Source organism: Nannobrachium achirus (genome assembly GCF_963921795.1).
Source record: "Nannobrachium achirus genome assembly, chromosome: 3".
Lineage (NCBI taxonomy): Eukaryota > Metazoa > Chordata > Actinopteri > Myctophiformes > Myctophidae > Nannobrachium > Nannobrachium achirus.
In genome coordinates, this window is record NC_137812.1 from 9850133 (window position 1) to 9870818 (window position 20686).

At 40.3% G+C, this 20686-nt stretch overlaps 2 protein-coding genes across 4 annotated transcripts in view; one reads left to right on the plus strand and one right to left on the minus strand.

The window, feature by feature from the left end:
• The window catches only part of LOC308281975 (uncharacterized protein), a gene marked incomplete at both ends in the record, with an annotated part of 34277 nt that extends 20301 nt beyond the window's left edge, over positions 1-13976 (plus strand). The window contains 12 exons of the mRNA XM_080722324.1: positions 1124-1179; positions 2352-2366; positions 3899-4008; positions 4759-4879; positions 6724-6846; positions 7543-7664; positions 8574-8649; positions 9035-9136; positions 9859-9903; positions 10468-10533; positions 12550-12703; positions 13804-13976. Coding sequence (XP_080578450.1) covers positions 1124-1179; positions 2352-2366; positions 3899-4008; positions 4759-4879; positions 6724-6846; positions 7543-7664; positions 8574-8649; positions 9035-9136; positions 9859-9903; positions 10468-10533; positions 12550-12703; positions 13804-13976 — 1163 coding nt within the window. The remainder of the gene's footprint in view (positions 1-1123; positions 1180-2351; positions 2367-3898; positions 4009-4758; positions 4880-6723; positions 6847-7542; positions 7665-8573; positions 8650-9034; positions 9137-9858; positions 9904-10467; positions 10534-12549; positions 12704-13803) is intronic.
• Positions 13977-19053: 5077 nt separating this feature from the next.
• The window catches only part of LOC308281894 (LIM and calponin homology domains-containing protein 1-like), an 82320-nt gene continuing 80687 nt past the window's right edge, over positions 19054-20686 (minus strand). For all 3 annotated transcript variants that reach the window (XM_080722235.1, XM_080722236.1, XM_080722234.1), the window contains one exon: positions 19054-19326. In XM_080722235.1, the coding sequence (XP_080578361.1) occupies positions 19301-19326 (26 nt within the window). In that variant the 3' untranslated portion in view covers positions 19054-19300. The remainder of the gene's footprint in view (positions 19327-20686) is intronic.

A 20686-nucleotide genomic window follows, 5' to 3' on the forward strand; every position in this document is an offset into this window, starting at 1 on the left:
CCCATTGAATTCTGTGACCATCCACATACACACAATGGCGTTCAAAACACACTGTCGTTAGTTCTATCGTCTGTTTTAAGACTTTCTACGCGGATTTCATTTGTGTTAACATAGCATTAAGTAGCATGCCTTCACCCATGAACAATGGTGGCGTCTGGACTTTTTAAAATATATTTTTTTCGCGACGTGGTAAATTATTTTAACGTGGACTCCAATGGAGGCGATGCGTCCATGGGACCCAAGGACACTGACGTGAATGCGTCTTTAGGCAACGTGAATGCGTCAGAGACGCGTGACGCGCACGTATTGACGTCACTGTCACTGTCATTGTTAAACAAAGCAAAAATACTCAGAAACTACCAACACTAACAACCTAATAGTGCAGTGTCAAAAATCAGTCATCTATCTATCTATCTATCTATCTATCTGTTATTCCTTGGTCTTTTATGAGATATCCATTATTTGAAGGTCAGCAATGCTACTTTATAGATTATAGCTTCTTAATTGAATGGAAAATTAATGTTTCATTAAACGTATGTATCAGATCACACCGTATCGCATCGAATCGAATCCAATCGAATCGCATAAAATTCCACAAAATCAAAATCGTATCGAAATTTACCGTATCGAATCGTATCGAATCGTTCTGTATGTAAGATGTATCGTCTCTGAATCGAATCGTAGCCCATGTATCGGATACGTATCGAATCGCCTTGTAAGGGATGGATACACACCCCTACCAGTTATGATATGATGTGTGCTTTCTTCTGATGCATGCTCAAGTACGTATGTGATGATGTGATCTAAGATGTAAACTTGTATTGTTAAAAAGAATCTTAATACCATCACAGAACACAACACAGTAATTATATTAGAAGTGCCACCGACAAATGCTTGCATATAATAATAGGCTACAGAGTCACAACTGTTTACAGATGGGAAATGGTGTAGAGCAGTGGTCCGGGGACCACCAGTGGTCCTTGAAGGGATTATAGGTAAAAAGAAAAAATCAAACAAATGTTCTTTTCTTTTTCCCAGGTGAGGCCCAACATGAAGACATTCCTCCAGACTGTCCACAGGAACAGAGTGTTGATGATGACTCCCAATTCTCTGGGTCGTGCAGCTGCCAAGCCCTTCATTAAATACACCACTCCTCAGACCGTCAAGGTGGACACAGTGGTACGTCAACACAGTTTACCAGTGTTGATTTTTACGATGCATTGAGTTCATTTTAATTTTTTATGTATTTGAAATTAAATGAGTCGATTCAGTCGACTAACGTGCATTTCGGAGGGCCTTTATGCTGCTCTTATGCCTGATTTCATATTGGCTGCAGCATGCCAAAAATGGTCACAGTAGCTACACAACATGTTGTGAGCTTTTAGATCGTCTGTTTTCGTTGCGCGACACCTGTGCACAAGCACAACATGACTTTTCTTAGTTCTACTGGATCTTCTCCACAGTTTTTTATTTGAAGAGATGAGCTTTAATCCTCATAGCCTGTTTTGATTTATAAGTTTGTCAGTAGAAAAAGGTAGTCGACAAAAAATCTTTGTCACGGTCTTAGTCGAATTAAATTGACACTGCACCTTACTGTTGCACACTGCTGTGTACTGGCTACTGTGAAGTTTCTGCTTATCACGTCCAGTTCTTATCACACACTTAATATCAGAGTGGCCTCGGCTAAGCCACTAGTGTGGAAGCAGTTGTTTTATAGTCGTTGGTTTTTAGACGGGTCTGTACAAGAGGCCTGGGGTCTGTTCTCTAATCTGATCTTTAGGCTGACTGTCCTCCTCACGGTTATTAAATCTGATCTTTAGGACTGACTGATATCCTGGCATGGCTAGACTCAAATCACAATGTAGACATTAGTCTGGAATCTGTGTGGAACCTGCATTTCAAAAGATGCCGCCCCATATTTGCGTACTGGGCCCTGATTGGTGCCCCGCAACTTTGGGGCTAGCGAAATCCATTGCAACCACCAATCTGCTGAGGGAAAATCTTTTTTGTTACACTGGCATATTCGTCTGTCCACACTTATTATGATCTTTAGGTCAGATTTTCCACTCTGTTATTTCATTTGCTCTTTAGGACTACCGTAGGTGGAACTATGAATGTTGGGTAATGTAGTGTTATAGTGTGTAGTCCATAGGTGGAACTATGAATGTTGGGTAGTGTTATAGTGTGTTGTCCATAGGTGGAACTATGAATGTTGGGTAATGTAGTGTTATAGTGTGTAGTCCATAGGTGGAACTATGAATGTTGGGTAATGTAGTATTATAGTGTGTAGTCCATAGGTGGAACTATGAATGTTGGGTAACGTAGTGTGTGTGTTGTCTCCTCTCCAGCAGACTGGAGGTGTTGTGGTAAGTGTGATGTCACAATGTTGTTTCCATAACGACACTAGACAACTGCTCTCATTGGTTCACTACTTGTTGGTGTTAGAACAACTCTTTAATGGGAATCTGGTGTTTGAATGAACTCATTTTAGGACACAGTTGTGCACGCTATTTAACCAATAACCTTGTTTTACACTTTAAAGGGATATTTCACTTGGTATTCTGGCTTTTGTGTGCATCCCTGACGGTTTAGATATTGGATATTCATTTCATCAGACACCACCCTTTACTTCAAACTCCATGTTGGACTCATTTAATGTCTTTGTTTTTCGGCTCACTGATAGTGTGTGTGTGTGTGTGTGTGTGTGTGTGTGTGTGTGTGGTTTCAAAGGTTGAACTCTCCACAACTAGTCAGCGTTTTGGGAGAAATCGTGTACTTTACGATAGAAGCATGTAATTTGGCACACAGAACATGCCATATGGAACATTTTTGGCTATAGGGCCATCTATTCTCTCTCAAAGTTGGGCTCTCATAGACTTTACTATACAGTAAAAATAATGCCAAAAATAAATATGCTTTAAGTAGCATGTGTGGTATCAATCTGTGATGGCCCTATAGCCAAAAAGGTTTCATATGGCATGTTCTAACTCTGTGCCAAATTTCATGCTTCTATGTTAAGTGCACAATTCCATCAAAATACAGCACGAAATGTCCGGACTAAACGTCTAGTTTCATGTTTAAACGATAACCTCTAGCTTCATGTTTAACATAGAACCAATATCAACCTCTCCAAGAACATAGAAACGAAAACCATCACAAAGTTCATTGTTTTCATGTTGGGATATTGTCCTCCATTTCCACCTCTGGGAAGCTGGGAGTTGCTACACTGTCTTACTGTAACCCAGTCCACACCAATGATGCACAATGCAACCTTCCCAAAAAAAAATAATTTACTCAAATAATTGTAATTTAACCTTGTGGTTACATCGTTTAGCATTATGTATATCGTCAATGTCGGACAGAAACTTCGTATCTCCAAGTTTCAAATTTTTACATTTTTCGCAAAGTTAAGCCCTGCTTCATCATACAAGGCTCGCACACAAGTAGTGGAAACGGCAGATCTACAAGCGCACAACGCCTCGCGAGGAGTTGTGTGCTTGTAGATCGGTGTTTTCACTAGTTTAAATCATTTTTTAAATGATAAATACAAAACCAACAGTTTGAAATACAAGGTTTCCACCCGACAACAACGATATACTATATAAATTGCTTTTCGGTTTTTAGGCTTCTTGGAAGTTGCACAGGGTAGATGACGAATGATATGCATATTTAATAGCATTATACATCAATAGTGGAAATGGCTTTAGTTTAGAGACATTTCTAGTTTTGAAAATATCAGAACACATAAATTACGTAAAAGATAATTGCGATTGTCTCATAATGATGATGTATTAATTGTGAAAGGACTAGTTTGGTTGCATGGTGAACTGTTGGTGAAGGACTGGGCTTGATGGCTTCTGGATGGATTGAACTGCAGTGCCGTTTCTGATTCTTTTAGGCTAAAGAACGCCAGAAGCTGGAAGCGCTCAAGAAGAAGCAGGAGCAGGAAGAAGAGAGACTAAAGAAAATAGAGGAAGATAAGAAGAGGAAACAGGAGGAACTGAAAAGGTACAAAATGCCACCATTGGTGTGTGAATGTGGGAAGTGAGGACGCTGATGTCGAATGTTCGCCGCTTCACTTCCCAATGTATGAATGAATGGACCACTGTAAAGCGCTTTAGGTTCGCAACTTGCTTAGAAAAGTGCTATAAAAATGCAATCCATTATTATTATTTTATTAGATCTGCTATTTTAGAAAAATCTTGTTTAGCAAATCTCTTATATCTTAAAGCAAACATTTGTAACTCAAATTTGCTTCTGGGGGGGGTCCCTGATACATGATAGGGGGTTTTGCGGGGCAAATACATAATTCAAGGGGTCCTTCACATGAAAAAGTTTGAGAACCACTGACATAGAAACATTTGTTTTTCAAAAAACGTAGGATTTTAGAAGACACTTATTGTCGGTTCAAAATATTTGAAGACTTGCAAACATTTTCACAATTCTTCAAAAATAGCAGATCTACAAGCTTGTGTATCTATTTTTATTGGTAAAAGCATGAAATGGTTATTGGTAAAAGCATGAAATGGTTAAAGTGGTTAAAATCGAGTAACACAGATATTTACCAGTATAAATGGTTTAATCTGCATCGGATCAGGTGGGTTTTGTACTGTCTGTTATAATAACACAGCTCTTGAGTCGGTATATGGAAAGATTTTTTATTATTATTTTATAACTAAGTTATTGTCACGAAGCACTGTTGCAACACACCTATGTTCCTAACCAGATTTTCTGATGTTGTGATCTTGATGTTTGTAGGAAGAGGGAGGAGAGGCTGAGGAAAGCCATGGAAGCCAGAGCCAAAGAAGAACAGAAGGAGGAAGAGAAGAAGAAAAAGTCTGAACAGAAAAGGGCTCAGATGGAGGAGAAGAACGACAAGGTGACAAACTCTCCTTTTTTACTTCCTGCATGGATGGATACTTGATTAATCCCTGATATCTCATCATAACTCATACAGGCATGTTGGTTAACCCATTTAGGCCTAGGATTATTGACTGCTTTAACTATTGAAAAATAGCAGATATACAAGATCACAGCGCGGCACCGAGTGCCGCGCTGCGAGCTTGTAGATCTGCTATTTTTGAAAAATCATGATTTTTCTTTGCCAGTCTTTGAATATATCTATTTAAAAGCGATTATTTGTAACTCAAATATTTGCTTCTGGGGGGTCCCTGGAACAACATATTTTGAGATGGAGGTCCGTGGCTAAATACCTGTAATTTTGGGGGTCCTTGACATGAAAAAGTTTGAGAACCACTGATTTAGAGGAAGGATTTAGAAGTCGGGTCAAAGATCGGGTCAAAGATATTCATAGACTTGCACACATTTTCACGATTTTTCAAAAATAGCAGATCTACAAGCTCGCAGCGCGGCACTCGGTGCCACGCTGTGAGCTTGTATATCTGCTATTTTTCTAAGGTTAAAGCATACAATAATGGTTAAAGTGGTTAAAATCTAACGCGACTCGGGCGCGTTCCAGGTATTTGAGTGTTAAAAAAAAAACATGTCACAAAAAGAGGCACAGGTTAAAACTGAGTCTAATATAAAAAATATATTATGAATAAATATTTAAAAGGTGTCACTGGGATAATAGTTCTTTGTTATTACACATGAATAACTAAAACCAAAACCATTAGTCCAGTTCATAGCTCTAGCGCAGTGTTTCTCAACCTTTTTTCTGCATGGGCACACTTTTCATGTCCCAAGAATCCATGGGCACCAACATAATACGGGGGTGTAAATATCGTCACTGTCGGGAAGAAACCTTGTATCTCCCAAGTTTCAAATTTGTACGTTTCTTCGCAACTTAAAGCCCTGCTTCATCATACAAGGCTGTCGCACAGCCGATCTACAAGCACACACCGCCTCGCACTGTAGATCGGCTGTTTTCACTAGTTTAAATCATTTTTTAAAATGATAAATACAATACTGGCTTTCAAGCAGTTTCAATGGGCACACTTGACCCTTCTCAGGGGGCACACCAAAGGTCCCCAGGCACAGTGGTTGAGAAACACTGATCTAGCGCCTGGTCATGGAGTTAAAGCGACTAATAGCTGTTGGAATAAGTATTCTAAACTGTTCATTCTTGCAAGGCAACGAAAGGGATGGTGGCGACGTTTTTTTTTTTGTCTGTTAAAAACCCATTTAGGCCTAGAATTATTGAATGCTTTAACCAGTGAAAAATAGCAGATATACAAGCTCACAGCCGCGCTGCGAGCTTGTAGATCTGCTATTTTTGAAAAAGTCATGAAAATGTGTGCAAGTCTTTGAATATATGTATTTTCAAAGCCAACGTTTGTAACTCTAATTTTGCTTCTGGGTGGTCCCTGGAACTAGATATTTTGAAATGGGGGTCCGTGGCCAAGTAAATATCATTTTGGGGGTCCTTCACATGAAAAGGTTTGAGCACCACTGACATAGTAGTCTCTCAAGAACAGACTAACTGAGCTCCAGTTCAAGTGAAAAGGACCTTTTCTTTGACGATGGCTGGCCAGATTGCTGACATAGAAACATGGGTTTTTCCAAAAACCTTAAGGATTCAAAAGACACTCAAAATTCAAATTTTCACGATTTTTCAAAAATGGCAGATCTACAAGCTCGCAGCGCGCTGTGAGCTTGTATATCTGCCATTTTTTTATATTTAAAGCATAGAATATTGCGTCATAATGTGTTCATGGGTTCCATATCAACTACTCATTTCATTGACTCGTTTTTCTTTTCCAGCTCCGTGTTGAGCGCCTGGCTGAGGAGAAGCTGAAGAAGCAGCAGGTGTTAAAACACCAGGAGGAGATTGACAGCAGGAGGAAACTAGAGGAGGAGACCAGGCTGAAGAGGATCCAACAGGCTGTAAGTTGACTGCATTAACTGTACACCCTTACCTCATTTGCTGCCTTTTTCAAAATGTACCAGGATGCCTCAGTCTCCATAGACTTCCATGTAATTCATAGTGCACGGATCATGCACGCCCATGCCTAGATCATGCACCACGTGTGTGCACGCTGTTCACAGCTTTCAAACAAAAAAATCCGCTTGGAAATCCGTTCAGGCATTCATGAGATGGCAGCCATTATGTTTTCTTATGTACATAAAAATGGCTGCCATGTTTGAAAGATGGGGTTGCTATGGGGGTTAAACATGCAATTTCGCGATTGTGATCATGCCTCCTACATTTTTTGGGGTCCAAAACTCGGGGAAACTCTGGCCTGGCGGCCTGTACTTAGGGTATAACTCGGGGAAACTCGGGCCTATGCAGTCAATGAGTTAAATTGGTAATTCTCTTATCAGTACTGCTCTTTAATGTTTCATATTTGTAGTTCATTGTAACTGATTCAATCAAAAAATACACACCATTTCTATTTCTGTTAATAATTTCTAATTGTTCATTTAAAAGAGTGATCCTATCACAAAGATTTGTAGTAACTCTTAGGATCACAAAGATTTGGTGGCCCCCCTGTAGTAACTCTGAGGACCCCCTAGGGGTCCCAAACCCCCTTTTGAAGACCCCTGGCTTAAGGTTTTGTACTTTCTCTCATGTCTCCTCAGGAAGAGGAGGAGAAGCGTCAGCAGGCCAAGAGGAGAGCTGAGGAGGAGGCACAAAGAGCTCACAAGCTGGCCGAGGCGCGCAGAGCTCAGGAGCTGAAGAAGGAACAGGAGAGAGCTGAACGGTACAAACTGCACCTTCACACACTTTATCCTCCACTGGCCAAGTATACATGTTATTGGATACTTTATTAGTCAAATGTAAACGGCATGTGGTACAGTCAGGGTTCCCACGGTCATGAAATTCCTGGAAATATTTTGAAATTAGATTTCAAAGTACTGGAAAAGTTTTGGAATTGATCAAGAGTCCTGGAAGGTCCTGGAAAAAATGGCTATGCATTGTCTTTGGTTATTGATTTTGTTAATGCCTCTGAAATGACACATTAAACATTGGCTAAATTGTCAAATATTAGAGGCAGAATTCGCTCACAACGCGTTGTGAGCATGTATATTATATTATAATATGTATATTATAGCATGCTATTTTCACAATATAAACGTGTTATACATTAGTGCTCGTCAGGGTGCCGGGTCCCCAGTTAAAATGATTATTTCAAGGGTTACAGCCTGAAAAGGTTGAGAACCACTGGCCTACACTGCCTGTCTTTGGGCATTGCGCATAGGAGTAAGTGACTCGTTATTGAGCTGAATTATTGTGGATCTGTTACTTTTGTCACACTGTAGTATGATCGATTGGGACGTTAATTTACAAAAGGTGTAGAACAAGGGTCTTCAACAGGGGGTTCGGGACCCCTAGAGTTACCACAGGGGGTCCTCCAAATATTTGTGCGATAGAAACCTTTTTCTTCTTTTTTTTATATTAACCACTTGAACCCTAGCGTCCTAACTTTTGCCAAAAATGGCAGATCTACAAGCTCACAACGGCATTCTGAGCTTGTTGGAAGACCCCTGGTGTAGAATATGTAGCAAGAGGTTTCTGCCTGACACACCGATATCATTGGGCTGTGCTTAAATAGTTGACTACTTTAATGACTCGTTGTGGTGTTTGTTAAAGTTGTATTGTTTGTCCTCAGGGAGCGAGCAGAAGCTCTTCAGAGGGAAGTGGAGAAAGCTGCCAGAGAGAAGGAGCAGGAAGACAAGCGGAAGAAGGTAAACGAACGGCTCATGAGTCTGTTTAAACGTCAGTGGCGTCCTTATTCTGGGCGCGTCTTTCTGTAAAAAAAAATTGACGCCGGCACGATGGCGTCTTTTTGGTGGAGCCCGAGCCAACCCACCAGCACGCTTTTGATTGTATAAATTGAATCAACAACCTGACAATGCACTGACTCATTGAGCTTGTAGATAAGCTATTTTTGCTACTTTTGTGCGACACTGTGTAAAATAGGACAGCTAATAGTGAATGAATAGTATATCAGCTATTTTAGCTACTTTTGTGCGACACTGTAAGTGTAAAATAGGACATTCATTTATAGGGAAAAATGAAATATGGCCAGACAGTGATATGATTGTCATTAACCTTCATCTACTGCTGTAGGAAGAGCAGCAGAGACGGGCTGAAGAAGAGCGGGCAGCTCAACGATTGGCTGAAGAGAGGGCTGCTAAACAGACGTTGGCTGAAGCAGCAGCTAAGGTGAAGGTCAGTTTGCAGACTTGGAATCCCTTTTATATTAACAGTGGATTCGATCTGTCAATGCTGAGGAAGACCTGTTGAGTGAATGCTGTCCGTTTCCTCCGTTTCATGATTGTTATTGGGCCGTGCACCTTGTAATCTGGAGTGTTGCAGGAATTATTGCAGTTTGTACTGCTTTCTCTCACCGTTAAAACATCTCTAAAATCTGGCCTTTGGGTCAACTTATTGCTACCAAAACCTCTGCCGGCCGGCCGGCTGGCTCACGTAACGTCACACTTTTGCCCTACTCATATCGCCACCACCGTTGCCCCGATCCATGCCAAACTTTGCGCACACACTCAAACCACAATCATTTCTCACAGGGCCCTCTTCTAGCACCAACATGAGGCAGATTCTTGCAAAACACATTTTTGGACACTGCTCCTACAGATTTTGTCCTAAAATCACCATGTCATCAACATGGATCTGTCCCATTTCCCATATTCCCTCCTGATTGGCTACCATTGCCTTCTAAAGTTTGTGTATGCGACCTGACAGTCCCTTATCTCCCAATTAGGGAGTCTTAAAGTTAATATCTTTACATAAATTAATTCTATATGCAGGGTTTCTTTAGTTGTGAACACCTTCCTATAAGATATTTATGATGCTAATATTCACATTCATATGCAATATATTTACCATTTATCTGTACCATTTGTGTTATTTATACCATACGTTTCCTCCATCAGCCTTTAGGACAGTCTGCTGGCCTCAACATCACTGTGGATGTGGAGGTAAATAAACTTAAAAATTATAACTTTATAAATTGAATTAATAAATTTGCTGTGGATGTAAACCACTGTTTCCCAACAGTTCCATTTTGCTCTTAATTCTATTTTTAGTGATATTTTCTATGTGATTTCATGAATAAATAATAAAGAATCCATAAATAGAAAAACATGTTTAAGATGTAGAGAAAATTGCAGCTCTACAAGCGCATAACACTGCGCGACTTGCGACGTGTCTAGATGTAGATTGGCTATTTTCACAATTTCTGTCTAATATTTGATAATTTGGCCAATGTTTAATTTGTCATTTCAGAGGTATTATCTACCTCTAAAATGACAGGGTATGTGCATATACCCTTTATACACTTAAAATCTATGTTGGTTTGTTTGAGTGAGAAAACGGTGTTGCACATCAATCTAATCATCTGGGGACCCCAAAATAATTTGGGGACCCACGGGTTGAGAACCTTTTTTCTTTCTCTTTTGTGTGATCTAATGACTTTCTATCGGTATTGGTCTGTTCTGCTGTAAAGGGCTAACCTTTCACTTAATATTCTCTTGTGTGTTCAGAGTTCCATCATGTTGACTCCTGGGAAGGACCGAGCTGCTGGACCCAACATGACCATGGATGTTGAGGTAACGCACACGTTCTTTATGTAGTTTATACAACAGGCTGTCATTTTAACAAGCAACCGCTACGGAGGCTTAGGCCAGGGCTCCACTGCAGCCATCGGCCGTCGCGTCGGAGCCAACACAGGGAACGTTCCCTTTTTAACCCATTTAGGCCTAGAATTATTGAATGCTTTAACCAGTGAAAAATAGCAGATATACAAGCTCACAGCGCGGCACCGAGTGCAGCGCTGCGAGCTTGTAGATCTGCTATTTTTGAAGAAGTCGTAAAAAATGTGTGCAAATCTTTGAATATATGTATTTTCAAAGCTAACGTTTGTAACTCAAATTTTGCTTCTGGGTGGTCCCTGGAACTAGATATCTTGAAATTGGGGGTCCATGGCCAAATACATATCATTTTGGGGGTCCTTCACATGAAAAGGTTTGAGAACCACTGACATAGTAGTCTCTCAAGAAGAGACCAACTGAGCTCCAGTTAAGTGAAAAGGACCTTTTCTTTGACGATGGCTGGCCAGATTGCTGACATGGAAACATAGTTTTTTTTCCAAAAATCTTAGAAGGATTCAAAAGACACTTATAGAATCGGGTCAAAATTCTCATTTTCACGATTTTTCAAAAATAGCAGATCTACAGGCTCGCCGCGCTGTGAGCTTGTATATCTGCTATTTTTTAATAGTTAAAGCATAAAATAATGATACACCATAATGTGTACCCGTTCTACAATGAAGGGTGCTCCATTGCCTCCGTTGCGTTCGGTGGTGCCCGAATTGCCCAGTTAAATTTCTTGATGCCGGCGGCCCGGCGCTGCCTTTCTGGTGGAGCCCTGGTGTCTGGGAGCTCAACAGGAGCAGAGTGCTCTTAGCCGTTGTATAAATTCAATGTAAACTACCAGCTCACCTGGCTTATTGCTTTTCTAAAACGGCTACCAAACATGGCACCATGAATGTCATAGACGTATTCCAATAAAACGTTAAAACAAATGCAACAAATCCACTTGAAGCATTCCTGTAAGGAGGGAGTGCATCACTACAGCAAGTACTGATTTCGTCACGGCTTTGAGTTAAATGGTGACACAGCGCCTTACCGCGTGGTGTCACGAGAAAAGACGGATCGAACTGCAGGCTCACTCCCAATTCTATGCGGTAATCTGAAAACACACCTACAAACTCCATCTTAGCTGGTTCATTTTTATTGTTTGTTAGGCTTGATGTTATAATTTAGATGGCAGGTTATTTCGACAGCTGCTAGGTTTATTGTTTACTGGTTATCCAAAAGTTTCAATGGACAGAAATGTATTAATGATAGTATTTAGATGCTAGGTTCTTGGACCTAGTTTACATTCTAGAATGTGTATACCTTCATTTTATGTCTCTCTGGATAAGTGTCTGCTGAATGCATACATTGTCCCCTTATCTTGTAATATGATGTCCTGAATGGTAACTTGAATATTGCAAACAAGATGCAGTGATGCTGACGCAGGCGTTCCCACGTTGATGTGTATTTTGATCCAGGGTTCCCACGGTCATGAAATTCCTGGAAATATTTTGAAATTAGAAAAATATTTTTCCAGTACTGGAAAAGTTTTGGAATTGATTGATTTTGTTAATACCTCTGAAATTACAAATTAAACATTGGCCAAATTGTCAAATATTAGAGGCAGAAATTGTGAAAATAGCCGATCTACATGCTCAACGCGAGGCGTTGTGAGCATGTAGATCGGCTATTTTCACAATCGAAACGTGTTATACAAAATTCCTCAACTCTTAGTGCTCGTCAGGGTGACGGATCCCCAGTTAAAATATGATTATTTCGGGGACACTACCTGTCTTTGAGCATTGCGCATAGGAGTAAGCGAGTTGAATTATTGTTATATAGTCCTGGAAATTGGGTTAAATATTCTGGAAAAGTTTTGGAAAATTAATTGGAAAAAACGTGTGGGAACCCTGTTGATCGTATTGTCAATGCATTTCCACGGTCTAATAGCGTCACTCCTGAAAGTCCTATTGTGTTCCATTTCTGCAGCAGTCTCCACAGACCTACAGCATCACGCCTAAAGGTGCCAACAAGACGGCCAAGTCCAACGCCAACCCTGACGACTACGGCATGGACCAGAACAGCGACGACTCTACGGATGACGAGTCGGCACCCCGCAAACCCATTCCATCCTGGGCAGAAGGTGAGACCAAGTTCCCCAAATATCTTGTAATGTGAGAGGAGCTTTCATAGTGTGAATGAAATGCCAACATTTGATTATTAAAATGGATTAGTTTGATCTGTTAAAGGGATATTCCACTTTCAAAATAACTTTTGGTAATTTTATCGTCTAATCAGGCTATTGGGAACACTGAACTGATCTTAATTTGCTTCATTCAGTATTTAGATATTTGATGTAAAAGTTATCAGGCCCTCTTCTTCCAGGATCTTTCCCCATACCCTAACCCATTGTAACTTCAAAAACTCCATTTTAACCATACCCATTATTTTTTTCTGGTGACTCGTATACCCTCCTAATACGTGAGCAAGCCGTGTTTTTTCAATAACTGTTCAATCATTTGTAATACTTTTTGGGGAAAATGGAAAAAAATGTAATACAATAAAAAAAAATATACAAGATAAGCCTGATTAGACAATAAAATGACCAAACGTTTTTTTTGTAAGTGGAATATCACTTTAAGCCCTAATGCTGCATGCGTGCACACTGGCTGACACAAAAGACGTAAAGCTTTGTATCCAAAGTTGAAACCAGCTCAACATGTTTTTCTAGCTGCTACAAACGTCGGATCTATCTCTGTATCTTCATGTCGCTGGCTTAAATTGGCAATTAATGGTAGCCTGTATCTTTGTAGCTGCCAGTGTGAACTGTGAACACGGCATGAAAGCACGTCTTGTAAAACCTTTTCAGGCCGTGAGCCCCCAAATAATCATATTTGAACTGGGGCCCCCCCACCCTGTACAAGGAAGCACTTTGGAATTGTAGGAGTTGGCATTAGATTTAAAGGGATATTTCACTTTCAAAAAACCTTTTGAAACTTGGTAATTCTATCCTCTAATCAGGCTTTTATGAACACCCTGAACAGTTTTTAATTTGCTTGATTCAATATTTAGATATTTGCCCTCCAGGCCCAGTCCCTCTCCCTCATTGTAACTTCAAACTTCATTTTAACCATGATAGATTCATTAAAATAACCCATTATTTTTTCTGGTGACTCACACTACCCTCCTAATACGTGAGCAGGTCGTCTTTATTCAATAACATCTTTTTCTTTTCTCTTTCAGGTGCCAAGCTGCAGCAGGTCCTCCTCAAAGAGTACTTCAACCCTCCAGACCTCCACGCTCTGTTTGGACCCATCGCGCCTCCCAACCTGGAGGAGATCTTCTACACCAAGAAGCCCAGGTTTAACAAGAGGACCAGCTCCGCTGTCTGGCACTCTCCTCCAATGGCAAAATAGGTTCCTCCAAATGGACCCTGACCGGTCTGTGTACAAAATGACTTTCAAGATGGGCCCCTTACAGGCCCCTTTGGTTCCTTTCCAGAGTTATGGTGGCACGCTCCTCCAATGGCAAAATAGTTTGTTGCTGTTTAACGGTTCCTCCAAATGGACCCTGACTGGTCTGTGTACATAATGACTCAAAATGGGCCCCTTACAGGTCCCTTTGGTTCCTTTTTCCAGAGTTATGGTGGTCCTTGAAATGAAAAGGTTTTGAGAACCACCAGTATGGTAATTGTATAGTAGACTTTAAGTCCACATACCAGATCTGACAATCTGGTGTTTCAAAAAACTGTTCTTCCTAAACGTGATGGAATCTGTTCCGCTTCCTCAATGTTGGAGCTGGTTCTTCCGTTTCCTTCCTTACCGATCCTTCCGTTCCTCCAAATGGACCCTGACCGGTCTGTGTACAAAATGACTCAAAATGGGCCAGGTCCCTTTGGTTCCTTTTTCCTCTCTTTCCTTGATCTGGTGTTTCAAAAAAACTCTTCCTAAATGTGATGGAATCGGTTCCTGTTCAATGTTGGAGCTGGTGCTCCCGTTTCCTCCGGTTACCGAATACCGATCCCAACTCTATGGGAAACTTTTATGTGTTTTTTGCATGTTTTGAATTTGTGTGGTCATTTTAGATTGTTCAGGTTGGTTTTGTAATCATGTTGAAATAAAGATATTTCATTTTCTCTGAATTTGTCTTTGTGTACTGGTTGAACGTGAAACGGACACACTGTACTATACTAATTTTAACATGCTTTTAAATGTCTTAAATTGTGGTATTTACACAAATGTACAACTTCTACCACTGCTCAGTGTGGATGGACTGGCTATAGACTATAGACATTTCAAATGTACCGTAACTATATGGTGGGTTGCGGCCTTGAAAGACAGCAAAAGAATAGAAAATACAGAATGAATGTTATACGTCCTGGTGGGGGCAGTCAGATGCAACGGCAGTGACAACACGTGTGTGGGGAGGAATCAATTGGTATGACAAGTAAATTGGAGAGAAAAAATTGCTACCTGTAAATAAGAGTCCTTTTAACATTCAGTTTAGACAGAACTTGTAATGTGCTATACGTATAATATACTGTAATTTAGTAACTATCCAGTCAACACCGCTGTCTTTTCTTTTCAATGGTTCTCAAACCTGTGTCTGTTTAATCTGCAGTGCACACACAGTACTGGTAACCTGCACAATTGGTGGTATAAAACCCCAGTGGCTAAAACATCAAAATAAAACTTTTGACCAAATGGGTTCACAGATTGTTTAAGCCAGGGTTCTACATTTTCAGGCCAAGGACCCCTTAGCTGAGAGGGAGATGAAGCAGGGACCCCCTCTACATATTGTATAAATGTGTGAACGAGATTCTCACCGATTTCATAGATGGATTCATAGACTTGTTTGACACTTAATCACTTAAAATCTTAAATTGTCGATACTTAAACTTGACCATTCACTCTGTACTTGGTCTGCCCTTTTTTTTAACTCTACACCAAACCTATTTGCCAAAAATTGCTGAACTACAAGCTCAATGGCGTTGAGAGCTTGTAGATCAGCAATTTTTTGGCTAAAGTTCTCCAGAGTATAGGGATGTGAGGGTTCAAGTTGTTCATTTAAAATAAGGACAAGGATTGGGCGGCCCCCTGTAGTTACTGAGGACCCCCTAGGGGTCCCGGACCCCCTGTTGAAGACCCCTGGTTTAAGCTATTACCCCTTCAAGTTCACACACAAATAAACACCATCTGTAAATACACATGAGAAAAGAAAGTTCAGACAACAATCATTGGTTCAAAATATTTTTTATTGATAAACATACATTTGCTAAAAAAAGAAAAGAAGAATCCATTGAGCGGAACACACTGCTCTCCTATGCAACGACAAAGCGGTGTAAGCACCGAACAACAGATCTGGGATCAGAAATACAAGTGGTTCTGCTCCGGGTGAAGAAGAAGGCAAAGACACAAGGCCAGGACAAGAAGAGGGAGAGCAAAGTCTGACTCAGACTTTTAGGATCCATTAAGACCTGGAGGCTGGAGCCACTTTAACCATTATTTTATGCTTTAACTATTGAAAGAATAGCAGATCTACAAGCTCACAGCGCTTGTAGATCTGCCATTTTTGAAAAATCATGAAAACGTGTGCAGCAGCAGTGAGCTTGTATATCTACTATTTAATAGATGAAGCATAATAAAATGATGGTTAAAGTGGTTACAATCTAACGTGACACGGACGCATTCCAGGTCTAAGAAGCTGCATTTCTTGGGGGTCCTTGAAATGTGAAGGTTTGAGAATCACTGTGAATGTTCTTAACCAGGTTCAGGGTGCTAACATGCCATGGAAGGAGTACTATGGGTGAAAAAATATAATGAATAGAAGAATGTCGTGATATCATTATTTCATATGCTTGATCTTGACTACATGGTCAAGGCAAAATGCAGGTCCCTGTAGGAAACCAGTTAAGGTCAGGATCACTGATATTGATATTTCATCGGGGGCGGGACTTCATTGGGAAGCAGCAAAAAACTTTGTGTTACTGGTACTGGTCGAGCTCAGGCAGACAGGATGGAAAACGAACCAATCGGGTGAGCAGGACAGTCACAGGGGATTCATATGACATTTTGTTGCTGGTATGGTACTGTGCTTCAAGATAATCTATATTTCATACACACACGCGCGCACACACACTCTCACACACACAATCATACTGTAAGGCACTGAATACGACACAACCCATCTAGCTCTATAAACGACATTGTCTGAATAATCTTAAACAGACCCCAAAAAACGAAACAAATCTAAATCAAAGGAACACATATTATACTACAAACATGCATTCTCATTCTCTCGTAAAAGTATTAGAAAGAAAAAAAGTTAATTAGTAAAGCTTCACCAGCCAAATATTTAGAAGGATGTGGGAGGTTTCTCCCTACACATAAATCCTAAAAGACAAAATGATAGCATACATTGAGGAAATACCAAAGGCTCAGCGTTGTAGGCAGGGGTCAACGATAACAACCTAAGTCCAACCCACGCTGTGCCAACTGAGCAATACACACAATAACAATAACTTAGATAATATTATATGTATGTCCATTCATGCAAAAACAACTCCAACAAAAAACAGAAACATACGAGTTTGAGTAAGGCATTAAAATGGTCAAGCTACGTAAGGTTATCGAAACCAAGCCAGTTTTACTGCACACTCGGAGAGTGTAGACTTATGCTTGATTTATGCCCCATCGTACGACGGTGCTGCACTGCAAAAATATACAAGTTATAAAAGATTATATAGACAGATATACGTAGCTTGGGCTGGGAAATGAACCTAACTTAACCTAATCTTACTCATGTAGGTTCATCAATGAATCCAGAAGCAGGTTTTAATATTCTCATATATCAACCCATTCTAATAGATTCTTTTTTTTATAATCACCTAATCCATTACTGGTAGTCTGATTCTCCATTTAACCCTGTATTATCCTTTTTAACAATGGTGGCAAACAAAATCTGGTTAAAAAAAGCCAATCTACAAGCTCACAATGTGTCACGATGATGATACGCATTGTGAGAGCTTCTAGATCTGCTATTTTAGCTTAAAACAAAAAACTAAAAATCATTCATGAATCATAATCGGTGCAAATTAAGTTTGCCGTAATCGTGATACTGATTGAAAGTCATATATCGCCCAGCCTACATAGCTTTACGAGACAGATATAGACATACAAGACACACAAGCTCTTATACAAGAGCTTTTATATTGTTGTTAGAGTTCTCAACGGGCCTGAAAATTAGGCCCTAGGGCCCTAACTGGGCCCTAAATCGGCCCGGCCCGACGTCCAGGTCGGCTAGGGTCGGGTTGGTGCAGAATTTGAGAACTCTATCACAGAGTAGAGTATCACAGTCAGCACCATCTTCATAATAGATAAATAACACAACCAGACAAAACAGAATTACTAATCAACATACATTTTTGTCCCGGCCCGGAAACGTCAGGTCGGGTCGGGTCAAGTAGGATGGGGTCCGGGCAGAATTTGAGAACTGTAATGGTTATCTTTCGGAGTGCAACGCGTCATACGACAGAGCATGAATCAGGCATTACTCTTTAGTGATCAGAAGCGGGGCAAGCGAAGGTGAATGGTTCTTTGTTCATTGTGTGGAATAAGGAACCGACATCATCTTAAAGACAATATTGTGTTTTTTTTAGCTTAACATGTTTGTTTATGTAGCGGAACGGGCTCATGCTGTAGTAGAGGCTTGACTGTGCTGCGGTAACAATGTGCAAAGGACTATATACTGTATCTCCACACAGGTTTCTGTGCGTTGTGCTATTCATAATATGTTCAGAATGAGTGTATCTTTGTACAGTGTGTGTGTGTGTGTGTGTGTGTGTGTGTGTGTGTGTGTGTGTGTGTGTGTGTGTGTGTGTGTTAGGGCATTCACCAAATAGCAAAGTCACTATTCGACGTTGTTCACCGAAGTCGAATATTCGCATATTTTAATTTTTTCATTGTTTTCTCTTTAAAAATATATAGTTTAGTAAGCTTGTCTAGATAGGAAGTCATAAGAATGAGTTGTCGATGCCCCTGGTGGATGAATTTGTTAATGCTCTATACCAGGGGTTCTCAAACCTTTTTAGGCCGTGACCCCCAAAATAAACATATTTGAACTGGGGACCCCCACCCTGACAAGCACTTGGAATTGTAGGTATTACATTTAATGTGACTCGGTTCCACAGATAAATATTGTGAAAATAGCAGATCTATATGCTCACAACGCCTCACGTTGCAAGGCGTTGTAAGCATGTAGATCTGCTATTTTCACAATGTTCGCCTCTTGCTTACTTAATATTTGACAGTTTGGCCAGTCCTGTGGAATATTCGACAATTCGAATACTTTGAGGTCGAATAATTTGAATACTAAAAATCACTATTTGTGAATGCCCTAGTGTGTGTGTGTGTGTGTGTGTGTGTGTGTGTGTGTGTGTGTGTGTGTGTGTGTGTGTGTGTGTGTGCGCGTGTGTGTGGTATGTAGTGTAGAGTTCGTTTTTTTTCATATCACGATGTCCGGTTTGTTTCCCTTCCAATAGCATCCTTGAAGCCGTGTTGTTTTGAAACTTCCAGTTGTGACGAAGACTCTAAAGGTTTCTTTGTTTTTCCCAGTAAGATAGCAGAGTTCTTTCAGATAAATGTCCAGGATGTTGGGAGCGATTCATACTTCCAGATTAATCCTTGATTAACAACCAAGCTGATGGCAGATGGCGTTTTTCTCTTATTTCAAGTATAGCTCGTCATAGAGTTGTAGGCTGGCCTCCTCCTGCAAGACAACACAGTATTATTAGACATTGCCAATGAGTTGACAGCTAGGATGCATTATAAATAAGGCTGTTTGAGATATCTGGTTGTTGTGTAATGTGTGCAGTGGTGGAAAGTAACTCAGTACTATGTACTCAAGTACTGTACTTAGCCTGAGTACAATCTTTATTATATTTCATTATATTTATATTATATTATATTTGTGCTTTACTCCACTACATCTCAGAGGCAAATATAGCATTTTTACTCCGCTACATTTATTTGAATACTTTAGTTACAAGTTACTTTGTAGATTTACATTATTATTACAAAACATTAGCCCTATATACATTTCGGCCATTTGAAAATAGTGAGCTTGTAGATCTGCTATTTTCAATAGATTTTTATACATTTGAAAACTTGAAACGGGACATTCTGCTAAAAAAAAACATGATAATCAGGTATTATGATTATACTAGTTTTTTTTATAATTTCTTATTGTACAGAAAGTGTTAAAATTTTGTTTTTATGTGGCCACACCCTTAAGTATGCCTGGTTAGCAGGTGGGTGGTGACCCAGCTGAGGTTAGCCTCACCCACAGTGTTGGGTGTATGGTAAAAGGGGCATGGTTGTATGATGTAACTCAGTGTTTTCCACCACTGAATGTGTGTGCGTGCGTTTGATTGCGTGAGAGTGAGAGAGAGAGAGACAGAAAAAATGGTGAGGACAGACTAACAACAAGACACAGTCTATAATAAACGGTGTGGCCTCCCTGTCCAAACTCTAGAGCTGATCCATAGCAAATCATTATGTGTACATTTTGAGAAAGATGCCTCACACATGTGTTCAATGTGTTCAGTGATGAAGCTCCACTACACAGACATAATCCAGATGGCATCGTCCTCGCTTTGCCCGACTGACCGTTTGCCGCGCCGGCTAGCGTGCTGGCGGTCGACTACGTCTCCTTTGGCCAAGAACGGAAATAAGAGATTTTTCAATGAGATTGAGATTGGCTTAGAAATAATAATTAGTTTTCACATGCGTAGATTTATCATACTATGATCATGCGTGTGGCAGCATGAGCTGGATACTCTTTGAGGGGATATACATGCTAGAGCCCAACCGATGCCTTGTTTGTGGGTTCCGATGCTGATTCTGGTTTTGGAAAGCCCTGGACCTAGACCAATGATTACTGATTGTTTTTTGATCAATATTTTGTAAAAATACGTTGGCGGGACAGTTGCTGTTCTCAAAAAAGTCAAATTATCGCAGGTATCCCAGGCCGATATATCGGTCGAGCTCTAGAGTCTAATAAATACATACAGTACATACTTAACAGTACATACTTAACAGTACATACTAGTGCATTAACGACTCGAGTC